Source organism: Neophocaena asiaeorientalis, unplaced genomic scaffold (assembly GCF_003031525.2).
Source record: "Neophocaena asiaeorientalis asiaeorientalis breed wild unplaced genomic scaffold, Neophocaena_asiaeorientalis_V1.1 scaffold47, whole genome shotgun sequence".
Lineage (NCBI taxonomy): Eukaryota > Metazoa > Chordata > Mammalia > Artiodactyla > Phocoenidae > Neophocaena > Neophocaena asiaeorientalis.
In genome coordinates, this window is record NW_020175399.1 from 517,653 (window position 1) to 534,927 (window position 17,275).

The following is a 17,275-nucleotide window of genomic DNA, read 5'->3' on the forward strand; positions in this document are numbered from 1 at the left end:
GTGTTTCCGAAAGTATAAAAATTTAAGGTATTATTTTGTCACATTATATCTGACAGTCTCTCACAAAATATATATTGTATAGGTTCCTACATTAAAAAAAATTTTTTTTGTCTGCCCTGTGCAGCATTTGGGATCTTAATTCCCCGACCAGGGATTGAACCCGTGCCCCCTGAAGTGGAAGCACGGAGCCCTAACCACTAGACTGCCAGGGAACTCCCAGGTGCCTACATTAAAAACAAATTAGAGCATTACTGGACAATACTTTATCTGGGTAGAAAGATTCAGTGGCAATACTCAGCCCTAACAGAAATCATTGGTAGAGTCTAGGGTTTCTCTAGTGTAAAGTGTTGATAACACAGAATAGATGCTGAGTAAATATTTACGGATGATGATATAGGTAGGCATTAATGAAAGAGGCCATTATTGATTTGTCAACTAGACAATAATAAGCCAGAAACATCCAATCAATCACTAGGTTCTGTCAGTCCTATCTCCATAATATCTCTGGAATTGATCTACTGCCATTGCTACTGCCAGGTTCAGGCCTTTATTTTATGACTATGGCATTAAATTCATGACTCCAATCTGAACTCCCTCCAGTCCAACCTTACTACTTAAGCCAGAGTGGTTTAATGAACATACAGATCTGATCATGTTACTTTCCTGATTAAAACCATTCACTTGGTACAGAATCAAGCATTAACTTCTTAAAATGAAATACAAGCCCCTTCACCATCAGGCCTCTGCTCACCCAGGCTCATCTCTTCTCTGCCATACACTCCCTAGACTCCTGAACCTGGAAATGTTTTCTTTCGACTTCTTGCTGTTAAAAATGCCATTTCCTTCACATGGAATTCCCTTCAACTGGAAACTTTATTCTTCTGTAAATAATTCCTTTCAAGCATCCTCTTACCCTGGAAACCTGGGGTGTAATATGAATCCTGAAACAAAGTAAAGCTACCTGCATGGGCCATGCATATCCTTTGTCTTTATCAGACTTATCATTAGTCCATGGTGCCTCTACATAAGGAGTTAATAATTATTTGCCTGTCTTGTGTGAAAGTTTGAGAACGCATTACTGTCGCCAGGGCTTCAGGTTACATTTACACTTGGAAATGTAGTTTCCTAGATAACTGTAAACATATTTCAACATTATTTTGTTGGATGATAGTGGTGACAAAAGAATATAAACCTGTCTTTAAACATGGACTTCTCTGCATACATTTTCATTTTACCGTCCTTCAGCTAATCCAGCTGTTTTGCAATAATTAGATGTTGCAGAAACCAAAGGGAAGAGGTAGAGAGGCAAATTAGCAAAGGGGTGTGTGTGTGTGTGTGTGTGTGTGTGTGTGTGTGTTTAAAACTCTTCCAAGAGCAAAAGACCAAGGAAAACTGCTCCAAAGTTTGTGCGAAAAAGAACAATCAGCCAAATGAAAGCACTTACAACACAGCAAGTGACTCTCACAGGCAGTGAATCTCACAGATGAAGCCTTCTTCCCGGGGAAATCAATATCTGTAGTTTAATCTGCCCTAAACGTTAGTACACAGGAGAGTGATAAGAATATTCAAAGGGAAAATGGAGAGACTGGATTTTGGCACTGAGTTGGAGGCGGCAGAAGAGAGAAATGATTGACAAGATAGGGTTGCCAGATTTAGCAACTGCAATATTTGGGACATAATTATACTAAGAAATGATTCATTGTTTATCTGAAATTCAAATTTAACTGCGCATCCTGTGTTTTACCTGACAAATCTAGGAAAAGAGAGAATGTTATTTCGTTACTGCCTGCTGTGTAAAAAAAACACTCAAAGACCAGCCCTAGAAGAAAAAAAGCGGTTGCGCTAAAGCACCCGAATCTTCAGAGAGAAGCTGTTTCCGCTCTCCTCCAGGGAGGGGGGCGGGGTGAGTAGTTTGGACCGCCAGCGTCCCACAATCCTCTGCTCTCGGGTCCTCTTTCCTCGCTCAAGATGGCGCTGCTCGCGATACCTTCTTGGGGCTGGGCAGCTGCGGCGGCTGCTTTCGAAAAGCGTCGCCACGCCGTGATACAGATCCGGCCCCTAGTCTCTGTCTGGGGCCCAGGTCCGCAATGGAGGTCACGTCAGCTCGGCGGCTCGGGAACTGCTGGAATCTCCCAGGTGAGATGCCGTTCACTTGGAAGTGTAGGGTGAAGGACAAGGGGACCTATAGGGAAAAGGTTGCCCTTGTGTCTTCAGGTCAGAGCCAGTACAAAGAAGAAAGGTTGTCAGGGCTAACTTGGAGCAGCAGTAAGTGAAGGAAGTTAGGGTTGGAAATTTGAGGAAGGGGTGAAGAAAATCTTTGGGGTACAGTAAATGGGAACAGGACGGAAGGTTCCAGGCAGAGGGCACCTGGAGCGCTGGTGACTCTCGCAGGATTTACAGTTTTTTCTCTTAGTTTATAAGAGGCAGGGTAGACACCATTCCCATACTGCTTACTTTTCTAAATGCAAGGAGAACTGGGCTACTTTCCAAAGTTAGTAATGGAATTTGGAACCAGTTTGCCAATGGTTAAGATTTTACTCAGTCGGAAGTAGCAATTTGGAGGGCATTGGAAGATAACAAGCGGCAAATTGAGTTAGCACCAGTTAGCTTCCTTGCTGACAGGGCTCCTTGATAGGCCCAAACCGTAATTATCTATGTCTCCAAAACATAGACCGCCCTAAATTCATATGTAAACATGATTATCCTTTGATCTGAAAAACAGTGTTCTTTTGTGTACACAGGTCACTTTGGAAGCCATAAGGCTACTTGTCTTTAATGAATGTAGCTATGGGTACAGTGCATCTTAATATTTGTGTTCATTATTATCTCTCACTTAAGAATAGTGTTTTATTATTATTTGTATTCGTACTTCACTATATCTTTTTATTGCCTATAATTGACAGAAAGCTTAATTGGCACCCCTTGTTCATCTGTATCGCTAAAGTGTTGTCAGTTTCATATGAGAACCTCTCAAATTTTGATTCTTTGTCAACAAATGTTTAATGTCTGCTATGTACATAGTGCTATGCTAGGTAATGGAGTACCAAGAGAAACACAGTAATATCTTCAAGCTGGACAATTTAGTTAATGAGATTGGACCTATGCATTACAAGAATAACTAAAAAACAATGTAGTGGATTAAATATCAGATGAATAGTATGAATAATAAGGGCTGTAGGCATCCAGAGGAAATAGTGATAATTAAGAACTAGATTATAGAGAAGATCTCATGCTGGCAGTAGAACTGGGGACAACATTCCAAGCAGGGAGTATGACACTAGGCATGTGGAATGCTGAAGGAATTATATCCATATGTTAATTCAGTAATTATTGAACATCTTTACATCAGTGAACAGTACAAAATATACACCCTGTCCTTAAAGGGTTTAAAATCTAGTAGGGGAAATAGATAAGTAAACAGGCAATTAATGCAGTAGTGCAATGATGGGGAAGGTACAAAGTACTGGAAGAATATACATGAGAGGCATCAAGACTAATCTTGAGGTGGAGAAAATTGACTTGAGTAACTGATATCTAAACCAAGACCTGAAAAATTAGAAGTTAGCTAAAGAGGGAATAGCATATACAAAGGCCCACAGGTAAGAGAGAGCATGAAACTTTTGTAGAACTGCTTATAGTTTAGACTAGTGAGAATTTCATGATAGGAGATGGCAGATTAGGGTAGAGAAGCAAATCCAGATCCTTTTATTAAGGTTTTTTAAAAGCACTTTGTAGTTGAAATTTGTAACATGTGATCTCTTGGGAACCAGTCTTATTCTCTAGTCCTCTAATAAGCCAGGTGAAGTTAAAATGAAATTTGAAGGAAATCCAAAAAAGAGGGGATATATGTATAGCTGATTCACTTTGCTGTACAGTAGAAACTAAAACAACATTGTAAAGCAACTATACTCCAGTAAAAATTAATTTAAAAAAAGATAAAATTTGTAGGACTTTCAGGCTCGAAGAATGAGGGGGAAGGAGACGTCATTAGGAGATTCAGAGGAGTGATGACAATAAAAAGTTAGCTTTCTCTCTTTACATGAACACTATCCCCACAATTTCCTTCACTCTCTCCTATATATCCTGCCATTTCTTTGGTTACCATTTATGAAGTATGAAAAACAAGGAAAAGATGTTACCTTTGTTTTCTACTTCTTAAAGACATGCAACTCTTGCCTCTTTTTAAAAAATGTTGATTTAACAGGGAGATTAAGGAATGATTATAAGGCTTTTAAAGTAAAACCTGGTACAACCTGAGGCAAATTTTCAGATTAATTAGTCACTTGTGGTTAAGATTACAAAATAAATATTGAATGCATGCTTTCAGGACAATCATTAGTATTTATAGCATATTTTAGAGCTGAAAGGAACCTTAGTGCAGTGTTATGAAATCACGTTAGTGGGTTGGATCAGCACTTTGTTTTAGATGAAATTTAGTAGAATAGGAAAGAAAATATCAATGCTTTATATGTATTAAGGGAAGTATTGTTTTACAAATACATATATATACATTACCATGTGTATGTGGTTACTGGAATGCATTGTGAAATGTGTTTTTCACACAGGATTTTGCCCTAGAGCTATGCTGTGCAATGTGGTAGTCACTAGCTTCCTGTGACTGTTTAAATTTACATTAAATTAAAAATTTAATTCCTCAGTTGCATTAGTCACATTTTAAGGGCTGAATAGCCATATAGATGTGGAACATTTCCATCATTGCAGAAATTTCTATTGAACACTACTACTTTAGAAAAGATCAGGGACTTCCCTGGTGGCACAGTGGTTAAGAATCCACCTGCCAGTGCTGGGGACACGGATTCCATCCCTGGTCCAGGAAGACCCCACATGCCACGGAGCAACTAAGCCCGTGTGCCACAACTACTGAGCCTGCACTCTAGAGCCCGCGAGCCACAACTACTGAAGCCTGCATGCCGCAACTACTGAAGCCCGCCTGCCTAGAGCCCATGCTCCGCAACAAGAGGAGCCACCGCAGTGAGAAGCTCGCACACTGCAACGAAGAGTAGGCCCCACTCGCCGCAACTAGAGAAAGCCCATGTGCAGAAAGAAAGATCCAAAGCAGCCAAAAATAAAAAAATAATAATAATAAATTAAAAAAAATAAAGTACTCCACAAAGTATTTTTTTTAAAAAAAAGAAAAGATCATATCCAGCCCTGCTAATTCTGCAGATGAGGAGACTAGGTTCTAGTCTAGATAAATGACAGCCATTAAGGCCATTCATTTGTATTTGTTTATTGCCTTCTGTGTGTTAGATATTTATATAAAGGTAATTAAGACTGTGACAGACCCTAATCACACAGTGAATGTTTGTTGAATTCTAAAGATACTTATCTAATAATTACTAGACCACTATTCATAGAGGGAAACACCTAAAACAGTTTTTTCTTAAAATGGGAAGATTTCATATGATAAGACATAAATTGTAATGATTATTATATAATTGCCTCTCTACTGCACTAATTAATGTTGAAAGGACTTATGAATTTTGAATGATAGAATTTTGGATTTATTTCATTAATACTGATACAGTAGAAACTGAGGCATCATATACTTAATCCATAGTGCCTTTTTTATCTATGTTTAACAAGTCCTTGCCTCTTGATCCTGACACTGATCATATATTTTCATTTTCTTAAATTAATTTTTATTGGAGTATAGTTGATTTACAATGTTATGTTAGTTTCTGCTATGTTAGTTTCTGCTGTACAGCAAAGTGAGTCAGTTATACATATACATATATCCACTCTTTTTTAGATTCTGTTCCCATATAGGTCATTACAGAGTATTGAGTAGAGTTCCCTGTGCTATACAGTAGGTTCTTATTAGTTATCTATTTTATGTATAGTAGTGTGTATTGTTAATCCCAACCTCCTAATTGATCCCTTTCCCCCCCTTTCCCCTTTGGTAACCATAAGTTTGTTTTCTATGTCTGTGGGTCTATTTCTATTTTGTAAATAGGTTCATTTGTACCATTTTTTTAGATTCCACATATAAGCAATATCATATGATATTTGTCTTTCAATGTCTGACTTACTTCACTCAGTATGACAATCTCTAGGTCCATCCATGTTGCTGCAAATGGCATTATTTTGTTCTTTTCTTTGGCTGAGTAATATTCCATTGTATATATGTACCACATCCTCTTTATCCATTTCTCCGTTGATGGACATTTAGGTTGCTTCCATGTCCTGGCTATTGTAAATAGTGCCACAATGAACATTGGGGTGCATGGATCCTTTCGAATTATGGTTTTCTCCAGATATATTCCCAGGAGTGGGATTGCTGGATCATATGGTAATTCTATTTTTAGTTTTTTAAGAAACCTCCATACTGTTCTCCATAGTGGCTATACCAATTTACATTCCCACCAACAGTGTAGGAGGGGTTCCATTTCTCTACACCCTCTCCAGCATTTATTGTTTGCAGATTTTTTGATGATGGCCATTGTGACTGGTGTGAGGTGATGCTGTGTAGTTTTGATTTGCATTTCTCTAATAATTAGTGATGTTGAGCATCTTTTCATGTGCCTCTTGGCTATCTGTATGCCTTCTTTGGAGAAATGTCTATTTGGATCTTCCACCCATTTTTTGATTGGGTTGTTAGGTTTTTTGATATTGAGCTGTATGAGCTGTTTGTATATTTTGGAGATTAATCCCTTATCATTCACATTGTTGACAAATGTTTTCTCCCATTTTCTGGGTTGTCTTTTTGTCTTGTTTATGGTTTCCTTTGCTGTGCAAAAGCTTTTGTGTTTAATTAGGTCCCATTTGTTTTTGTTTTTATTTTCATTACTCTTGGAGGTGGATCACAAAAGATCTTGCTGCGATTTATGTCAGAAAGTGTTCTACCTATGTTTTCCTCTAAGAGTTTTATAGTATCTGGTCTTACATTTAGGTCTTTAATCCATTTTGAGTTTATTATTATTAATTTGAGTTTATTAAGAAAAATAGTTTTTCCTTTAAATGGGAGGATTTTATATGATAAGACCTAAATTGTAATGATTATTATACAGTTGCCTCTCTACTACACTAATTAATATTAAAAGGACTTAATGAATTTTGAATGATAGAATTTTGGATTTATTTCATCAATATTTATATGGTAGAAACTGAGGCATCATATACTTGTTCCATAGTGCCTTTTTATATATGTTTAGCGAGTCCTCGACTCTTGATCGTGACACTGATCATATACTTTTTCATTTTTTTTTAAACATCTTTATTGAGATTAATTCACATATCATACAGTCACCCACTTAAAGTGTGGATTTAGTATATTCAATGGATTTTAGTATATTCAGTGGTATATACCACCATCACCATAGTCAATTTTACATTTTCATTACCTCAAAAAGAAACCTGCTACCCTTTTGGCTGTCACCCTCCTTCCCCCTCCTGCACCAGGCCTTTGCAACCACTAATCTATGTTCAGTCTCTGTAGATTTGTCCATTCTGGACATTTCACATAAATGGAATCATAAAATATTTGGTCTTGAAACTGGCTTCTTTCACTTAGCATTATGTTTTCAAGGTTCATGCATGTTATGGCATGCATTAAATACCTCATTCCTTTTTATGGCTGAATAGTATTCCATGATATGGATGTAAAAGATTATCTTTATATGTTCATCAGTTGATAGACATTCAGGTTATTTCCATCTTTTGGCTATTATGAATAATGCTGCTATAAACATTCATGTACAAGTTTTATATGAACATAAGTTTTCATTTCTGTTGGGTGTATACCTAAGAGTAGAATTGTTGTGTCATATGGTAATTCTGTTTAGTTCTTTAAGGAACTGCCAGACTGGTTTTCAAAGTGACTACAACATTTTACATTAGTATGAGAAGTGTACAGGTTCCAGTTTCTCCATATCCTAGCTAATTGGTGTTATCTGACTTTTTTTAGTCTAGCCATCTTGGTGGGTGTGAAGTCATGTATCCTTGTGGTTTTGATTTGTATTTCCTTGATGACTAAAGATGTTGAGCATCTATCCATGTGCTTATTGCCCATTTGTATATATTCTTTGGAGAAATGTCAGTTCAGGTCCTTTGCCCAATTTTTACTTAGATTATTGGTCTTTTTATTTTTGAGATATGAGTCTTTATTCTAGATTCAAGTCCCTTATCAGATATATGATTTGCAAATATTTTCTCCCATTCTGTGGGTTGTCTTTTTCTTTCTTGATAGTGTCCTTTGAAGCACAAAAATTTTTCATTTTGTTGAAGTCAAATTTACTTTTTTTTTTTCTTTTGTCGGTCATACTTTTGGTGTTATAGCTAAAAATCTACTGCCATATCTGAGGTCATGAAGATTTACCCTTATGTTTTCTTCTAAGAATTTTATAACAATTCTAGTGAGATACAGAAACATTACTTTTGCATAGTTCTAGTTCCTTACCCTGCTTTGTTGTTTTACTTTTATAGATATTACATCTATAAATGTTAAAATCCTAACAATACATTGTCATAATTATGACTTTATATAATTTTATGACTTTTAAAGAAGCTGAGAGAAGAAAGGAGGGTAAGTAAATATTTATGGCTTTTTTTTATAATAACCTTCATATTTATCATTTCTGGTTTTCTTCATTTGTGCTCTTGTGTTTGAGTTACCATCTGGAGTCATTTCCTTATCCCAATATAGCTGTGCTCCCATCCATCTCCTTTGTGCTGTTATTGGCAAGCATACTGCATCTCTATAGGTTATAGGCTTAATCATACATTATATAAATATTATTTTATACAATTGCTTTTTTTTTTTTTTTTTTTTTTTGGTACCCGGGACCAGGGAAGCCCTATACAATTGCTTTTGAAATTAGTACAAAGAAGAAAGTAGAACAGTATGCATTTATACAGTCTTTTATAATAACACAATTACCTTTTCCTGTGCTCTTGTTTTTTTGTGTGTGTGGTTTTGAATTACAGTCTGAGATCACTTGCTTTCAGGCTAAAGAACTTACATTAGTATTTCTTGTAAGGTAGTTCGGCTAGTAACAGATTCTCTTAGTGTTTGTTTGTCTGGGAATGTCTTTATTTTGCCTTTATTTTTGAACAACAGCTTTCCTGGATATAGGCTTCTTCCTTGGCAGCTTTTTCTTTGAGCCCTTTGAATATGGTATCCTGCTGCCTTACAGCCTATACTTGTTTCTGCTAAGGAATTAGCTGTTAGTTTTATTGAGGATCTCTTATTAGTGAGGAGTCTTTTTTCTCTTGTTACTTTCAAGATTTTCCCCTTGTTTTTGGCTTTCAGTATTTTTACTATAATGTGTCTGTGGATCTCTTTGCATGTTTCCTATTTGGAATTTGTTGAGCTTCCTGGATGGGTAAATTTTTGTTCTTTTTAATAAGCTTTGGAGGCTTTCAGCCATTATTTCATTGAGTAGGTTTTCTTCCCCTTTATCTCTCTCCTTTCTTTCTGGTACAGTCATTATACACATATAGGTGCACTTAATAATGTCCTACATTTCTCCGAGAATCTGTTTATTTTTTTTCACTGTTTTTAAATCTCTGTTCTTCATATTGCATGATTTCTATTGCTCATCATTTTTTTTTTTTTTTTTTTGGTACGCGGGCCTCTCACTGTTGTGGCCTCTACCGTTGCAGAGAACAGGCTCCGGACACGCAGGTTCAGTGGCCGTGGCTCACGGGCCCAGCTGCTCCTCAGCATGTGGGATCCTCCCAGACCGGGGCACAAACCCGTGTCCCCTGCATCAGCAGGCGGACTCTCAACCACTGCGCCACCAGGGAAGCCCTCTATTGCTCATCTATGAGTTCATTAATTCTTTGTTCTGTCAGTTCACATCTACTGTTGAGCACCTCTACTTAATTTTTCATTTCAGTTATTGTAATTTTCAACTCTAGAATTTCCATTTGGTTCTTTTTTTAATAATTCCTATACATATCAATACATTCCTATTGATACTATACCTATGATGTGACATTGTCATCACACCTTCCTTTATTTCTTTTTTTTTTGTTGAATTTTTTTTTCTTTGCTCTTTTGGTACGTGGGCCTCTCACTGTTGTGGCCTCTCCCGTTGCAGAGCACAGGCTCTGGACGTGCAGGCTCAGCGGCCATGGCTCATGAGCCTAGCCACTCTGTGGCATGTGGGATCTTCCCAGACTGGGGCATGAACCTGTGTCCCTTGCATCGGCTTGCAGACTCTCAACCACTGCGCCACCAGGGAAGCCCTTGTTGAATTTTTGAGTTTTATTTTTTTATACAGCAGGTTCTTATTAGTCATCCATTTTATACACATCAGTGTATACATGTCAATCCCAAGTTCCCAGTTCATCACACCACGACCCCCACCCACCACTGCTTTCCCCTCTTGGTGTCCATATGTTTGTTTTCTACATCTGTGTCTCAATTTCTGCCCTGCAGACTGGTTCATCTGTACCATTTCTCTAGGTTCCACATATATGCATTAATATGCAATATTTGTTTTTCTTTTTCTGACTTACATCACTCTGAATGAGAGTCTCTAGATTCATCCATGTGTCTACAAATGACCCAATTTCGTTCCTTTTTATGGCTGAGTAATATTCCATTGTATATATGTACCACGTCTTCTTCATCCATTCGTCTGTCAATGGGCATTTAGGTTGCTTCCATGGCCTGGCTATTGTAAATAGTGCTGCAGTGAACCTTGGGGCGCATGTGCATTTTTGAATTATGGTTTTCTCTGGGTATATGCCCAGTAGTGGGATTGCTGGATCACATGGTAATTCTATTTTTAGATTTTTAAGGAACCTCCATACTGTTCATCATAGTGGCTGTATCAATTTACATTGTCACCAATAGTGCAAGAGGGTTCCCTTTTCTCCACACTCTCTCAAGCATTTGTTGTTTGTAATTTTCTGATGATGTCCATTCTAACTGGTGTGAGGTGATACCTCATTGTAGTTTAGATTTGCATTTCTCCAATAATTAGGGATGTTGAGCAGCTTTTCATGTGCTTCTTGGCCATCTGTATGTTCTCTTTGGAGAAATGTATATTTAGGTCTTCTGCCCATTTATTGATTGGGTTGTTTGTTTTTTTAATATTGAGCTGCATGAGCTGTTTATACATTTTGGAGATTAATCCTTTGTCCGCTGGTTTGTTTGCCAATATTTTTTCCCATTCTGAGGGTTGTCTTTTTGTCTTGTTTGTAGTTTCCTTTGCTTTGCAAAAGCTTTTAAGGTTCATTAGGTCCCATGTGTTTATTTTTGTTTTTATTTCCATTACTCTAGGATGTGGATCAAAAAAGATATTGCTGTGATTAATGTCAAAGAGTGTTCTTCCTATGTTTTCCTCTAAGAGTTTTATAGTGTCCAGTCTTACATTTAGGTCTCTAACCCATTTTGAGTGTATTTTTCTGTGTGGTGTTAGGGAGTGTTCTAATTTCATTCTTTTGCATGTAGCTGTCCAGTTTTCCCAGCACCACTTATTGAAGAGAATGTCTTTTCTCCATTGTATATCCTTGCCTCGTTTGTCATAGTTTAGTTGACCATAGGTGCGTGGGTTTATCTCTGGGCTTTCTATCGTGTTCCATTGATCTGTATTTCTGGTTTTGTGCCAGTACCATATTGTCTTGATTACTGTATCTTTGTAGTATAGTCTGAAGTCAGGGAGTCTGATTCCTCCAGCTCCGTTTTTTTCCCTCAAAACTTCTTTGGCTGTTTCGCGTCTTTTGTGTCTCCATTACAAATTTTAAGATTTTTTGTTCTAGTTCTGTAAAAATGCCATTGAAAATTTGATAGGGATTGCATTGAATCTGTAGATTGCTTTGGGTATTATAGTCATTTTCACAGTATTGATTCTTCAAATCCAAGAACATGGTATATCTTTCTATCTGTTGTTATCATCTTTAATTTCTTTCATCAGTGTCTTATAGTTTTCTGCATACAGGTCTTTTGTCTCCCTAGGTAGGTTTATTCCTAGGTACTTTATTCTTTTGTTGCAATGGTAAATGGGAATGTTTCCTTAATTTCTCTTTCAGATTTTTCATCATTAGTGTATAGGAATGCAAGAGATTTCTGTGCATTAATTTTGTATCCTGCAACTTTACCACATTCATTGATTAGCTCTAGTAGTTTTCTGGTGGCGTCTTTAGGATTCTCTATGTATAGTATCATGTCATCTGCAAACAGTGACAGCTTTACTTCTTCTTTTCCAATTTGTATTCCTTTTATTTCTTTTTCTTCTCTGGTTGGCATGGCTAGGACTTTCAAAACTGTTTTGAATAATAGTGGAGAGAGTGGTCATCCTTGTCTCGTTCCTGATGTTAGAGGAAATGCTTTCAGTTTTTCACCATTGAGAATGGTGTTTGCTGTGGGTTTGTCGTATATGGCCTTTATTGTGTTGAGGTAGGTTCCCTTAATGCCCACTTTCTGGAAAGTTTTTATCATAAATGGGTGTTGAATTTTGTCAAAAGCTTTTTCTGCATCTATTGAGATGATCATATGATTTTTATTCTTCAGTTTTTTAATAGGGTGTATCACATTGATCGATTTGTGTATACTGAATAATCCTTGCCTCCCTGGGATAAATCCCACTTGATCATGGTGTATGATCCTTTTAATATGTTGTTGGATTCTGTTTGCTACTATTTTGTTGAGGATTTTTGCATCTGTAATCATCTGTGATATTGGTCTGTAATTTTCGGTTTTTTTGGTATCTTTGGTTTTGCTATCAGGGTGATGGTGGCATCATAGAATGAGTTTGGGAGTGTTCTTTCCTCTGCAATTTTTTGGAAGAGTTTGAGAAGGATGGATGTTAGCTCTTGTCTAAACGTTTGATAGAATTCACCTGTGAAGCCATCTGGTCCTGGAGTTTTGTTTGTTGGAAGATTTTTAATAACAGTTTCAATTTCATTACTTGTGATTGGTCTGTTCATATTTTCTGTTTCTTCCTGGTTCAGTCTGGAAGGTTATACCTTTCTAAGAATTTGTCCATTTCTTCCAGGTTGTCCATTTTATTGCCATAGAGTTGCTTGTAGTTGTCTCTTAGGATGCTTTGTATTGCTGTGGTGTCTCTTGTGACTTCTCCTTTTTCATTTCTAATTTTATTGATTTGAGTCCTCTCCCTCTTTTTCTTGATGAGTCTGGCTAATGGTTTATCAATTTTGTTTATCTTCTCAAAGAACCAGCTTTTAGTTTTATTGATCTTTGCTTTTGTTTTCTTTGTTTCTCTTTCATTTATTTCTGCTCTGATCTTTATGATTTCTTTCCTTCTGCTAACTTTGGGTTTTGTTTGTTCTTCTTTCTATAGTTCCTTTAGGTGTAAGGTTAGATTGTTTATTTGAGATTTTTCTTGTTTCTTGAGGTAGGCTTGTATAGTTATAAACTTCCCTGATAAAATTGCTTTTGCTGCATCTGATAGGTTTTGGTTCGTCGTGTTTTCATCATCATTTATCTCTAGGTATTTTTTGATTTCCTCTCTGATTTCTTCAGTGATCTCTTGGTTATTTAGTAACGTTTGGCCTCCATGTGTTTGTGTTTTTTACTTTTTTTCCCCCTGTAATTGATTTATTTTATTTTAAAGTCTCTTTCATCTGATATGAGTATTGCTACTCCAGCTTTCTTTTGATTTCCATTTGCCTGGAATATCTTTTTCCATCCCCTTACTTTCAGTCTGTATGTGTCCCTAGGTCTGAAGCATGTCTGTTGTAGACAGCATATATATGGGTCTTGTTTTTGTATCCATTCAGCAAGCCTGTGTCTTTTGGTTGGAGCATTTAATCCATTCACGTTTAAGGTAATTATTGATATATATGTTCCTTTTACAATTTTCTTAACTGTTTTGGGTTTGTTTTTGTAGGTCCTTTTCTTCTCTTGTGTTTCCCACTTAGAGAAGTCGCTTTAGCATTTGTTGTAGAGCTGGTTTGGTGGTGCTGAATTGTGTTATCTTTTGCTTGTCTGTAAAGCTTTTGATTTCTCCATGGAATCTGAATGAGATCTTTTCCTGGTAGAGTAATCTTGGTTGTGGGTTCTTCCCTTTCATCACTTTAAGTATATCATGCCACTCCCTTCTGGCTTGTAGAGTTTCTGCTGAGAAATCAGCTGTTAACCTTATGGGAGTTCCCTTGTCTGTTATTTGTCATTTTTCCCTTGCTGTTTTCAATAATTTTTCTTTGTCTTTAATTTTTGCCAGTTAATTACTATATGTCTCGGTGTGTTTCTCTTTGGGTTTATCCTGTTGGGACTCTCTGCACTTCCTGGACTTGGGTGGCTATTTCCTTTCCCATGTTAGTGAAGTTTTTGACTATAATCTCTTCAAATATTTTCTCAGGTCCGTTCTCTCTCTTCTCCTTCTGGGACCTGTATAATGTGAATGTTGTTGCATTTAATGTTGTCCCAGTGGTCTCTTAGGCTGTCTTCATTTCTTTTCATTCTTTATTCTGTTCCACAGCAGTGAATTCCACCATTCTATCTTCCAGATCACTTATCTGTTCTTCTGCCTCAATTAATCTGCTATTGATTCCTTCTAGTGCATTTTTCATTTCTGTTATTTTATTGTTCATCTCTGTTTGTTTGTTCTTTAATTCTTCTAGATCTTTGTTAAACATTTCTTGCATCTTCTCGATCTTTGCTTCCATTCTTTTTCCGAGGTGCTGGATCATCCTCACTATCATTATTCTGAATTCTTTTTCTGGAAGGTTGCTTATCTCTACTTCATTTTGTTGCTTTTCTGGGGTTTTATCTTGTTCCTTTATCTGGTACATAGCCCTCTGCCTTTTCATCTTGTCTATCTTTCTGTGAATGTGGTTTTTGTTCCACAGGCTGCAGGATTGTAGTTCTTCTTGCTTCTACTCTCTGCCCTCTGTTGGATGAGGTTATCTAAGAGGCTTGTGCAAGTTTCCTGATGGAAGGGACTGGTGGTGGATTGAGCTGGCTGTTGCACTGGTGGGCAGAGCTCAGTAAAACTTCAGTCTGCTTGACTGCTGATGGGTGGGGCTGGGTTCCCTCCCTGTTGGTTTTTTGGCCTGAGGCGACCCAGCACTGGAGCCTGCCCAGGCTCTTTGGTGGGGCCAGTGGCGGACTCTGGGAGGGCTCACGCCAAGGAGTACTTCCCAGAACTTCTGCTGCCAGTGTCTTTGTTGTCACAGTGAGCCACAGCCACCCCCCACCTCTGCAGGAGACCCTCCAACACCAGCAGGTCGGTCTGGTTCAGTCTCCTGTGGGGTCACTGCTCCTTACCCTGGGTCCCAATGCACACACTACTTTGTGTGTGCCCTCCAAGAGTGGAGTTTGTTTCCCCCAGTCCTGTTAAAGTCCTGCAATCAAATCCTGCTAGCCTTCAAAGTCTTATTCTCTAGGAATTCCTCCTCCCGTTGCTGGACTCCCAGTTTGGGAAACCTCATGTAGGGCTCAGAACGTTTACACCAGTGGGGTGACTTCTGTAGTTTAATGTTTTCCAGTTTTTGAGTCACCCACCCAGCAGTTATGCAATTTTATTTTATTGTGATTATGCCCCTTCTACTGCCTCATTGTGGCTTCTCCTTTGTCTTTGGATGTGGGGTATCTGTTTTGGTGAGTTTCGGTGTCTTCCTGTCGATGATTGTTCAGCAGTTAGTTGTGATTCTGGTGTTCTTGCAAGAGGGAGTGAGAGCACGTCCTTCTCTGCCATCTTGAACCAATCTTCTTTTATTTCTTTAACAGGGTTTCCTTTAGTCTTTGAACATATTTATAATGACAACTCTGAAGGTTTTTTCTCTTCAGTCTGACATCTGGTCAAAACTGTAGGCAGTTTCTTTTGCCTGCTTTTTTCCTCAGTGTATAGGTTGTAGTTTCATGTTTCTTTGTGTATCTTGCAAGTTTTTGGAAACTGGGCATTTTAGATAATGTAGTAACTCTTGGTACTGGTTCCTTCCCTCCCAGGGCTTATTAGTGTTATTTACTTGTTTGTATGTTTATTTAGGAACTGGCTGGATTTTAGTGCTGTCTCTCTCCACCCTCCCCTTGCTCCCCACTTCACAGTGTTAGTGCCTGTAATGTTGCCTCTTAAGCAACATAGCCTTACCAGCATAGCCTGGCATATGCCCACAGTCACCCTGAGAGGGCAGTTGTTTTGCTGAGGCTCTCTCTGTCTCTTTTCCAGTTATGCTCCAATTGTTGCTGGGAGATCAGCACTGTTTTTTCCAACAGTGCCCCGGGGCAGAAATTGTTTCACCGACTAAAGCCATCAGATTGGGGTTCCTTTGAAGGGAAGGTTGTTGAGGTCAGTGTTTGAGGTTTTTTCCGACCCTAGGCAGTCTCCTCCTGTACATTTCCCTCCTTGGTTTTCTGGTTCTCTGGGGCAAACCAGCTGAACTACAGTTCAGCCTCTATGTCCAGTGATTCCACTAGTCTCCTCCTACTTGCCTTTCACCTCAGCCTCTACTATATTTGAGAGTAGCTTTGGGCTTAACTAATCCACGTCTAGTTGTATGAAGTCACTTCCTCTGGGAAGAGATTAGGAGCTATCCGCTTCAGGGCCTTCTCTCTCCAGGCAAAATCTCCCAGCCACAGCTCTGGAGCTGGGCGTAGGGGACAATGGTGGCTTCTCTCTGAGTGATATCCCCACCTTAGGAGTTGAGCACTAGATGGAGTTTGGGGAGCAGTAGCCTCAGGTCTTTTTGCCTTGCCTCTCTTGGTATGCAACTACCCTCTTATGAGTCAGGGCTAGGGTGACTGGGGCTTCAATATTCTTAGTGGCATCACACCCAAGGTAGAGCCTCTGTCCCTCTAGTGGGGGTGTGTGGAAGAAGGGAGACCCTACCCCTTGGCCATGTTAGCCCAGAACTTAGCTTCAGCAACAGGTTGTTGGGGGGAAGGATGAGAAATGCTGATGTCCTGCCTTTCCCAGGAAGATAGTCTTTTGACTAGGAGCTCAGCGGGCAGAGGGAGCACTGTGCTCCTGGCTGCACCAAACTCAAGTGGAGTTTCCATATGGCTGAACTGGGAGTCGGGAGGCAGGGAGTGTGTCCTGGTTCAAACACCACAGACTCTTGCCATTCTTACTGAGCTCTAATAGATTTTCTTGAGTAAATGATATTTCATTTGCTATATGCCTCCAGGACCATTTCTAGGGACTTTAAATGGTAATACTTTATAAATTTCACCAGTTTTGTTGGAGAGTGAGTCTAAGGAGCTCCTTATGTTGTCATGTTAGAAGTGGAACTCCTTTCATTTGTTTTTGACAGGTTCATGTTCTTTGGCTTATCGCATGCAGCAAAGCAGTCTGTCCTTTCTCTTTGGTTTGTAGGAGATATTACCAGTGAGGTACTTACC

General features: G+C 38.5%; 1 protein-coding gene across 1 annotated transcript in view; it reads left to right on the plus strand.

Moving 5' to 3' along the window:
• The first annotated feature begins 1,961 nt into the window (after positions 1–1,961).
• ABCB7 (ATP binding cassette subfamily B member 7) overlaps positions 1,962–17,275 on the plus strand; it is a 126,132-nt gene continuing 110,818 nt past the window's right edge. The window contains exon 1 of the mRNA XM_024766419.1: positions 1,962–2,136. Coding sequence (XP_024622187.1) covers positions 1,969–2,136 — 168 coding nt within the window. The 5' untranslated portion in view covers positions 1,962–1,968. The remainder of the gene's footprint in view (positions 2,137–17,275) is intronic.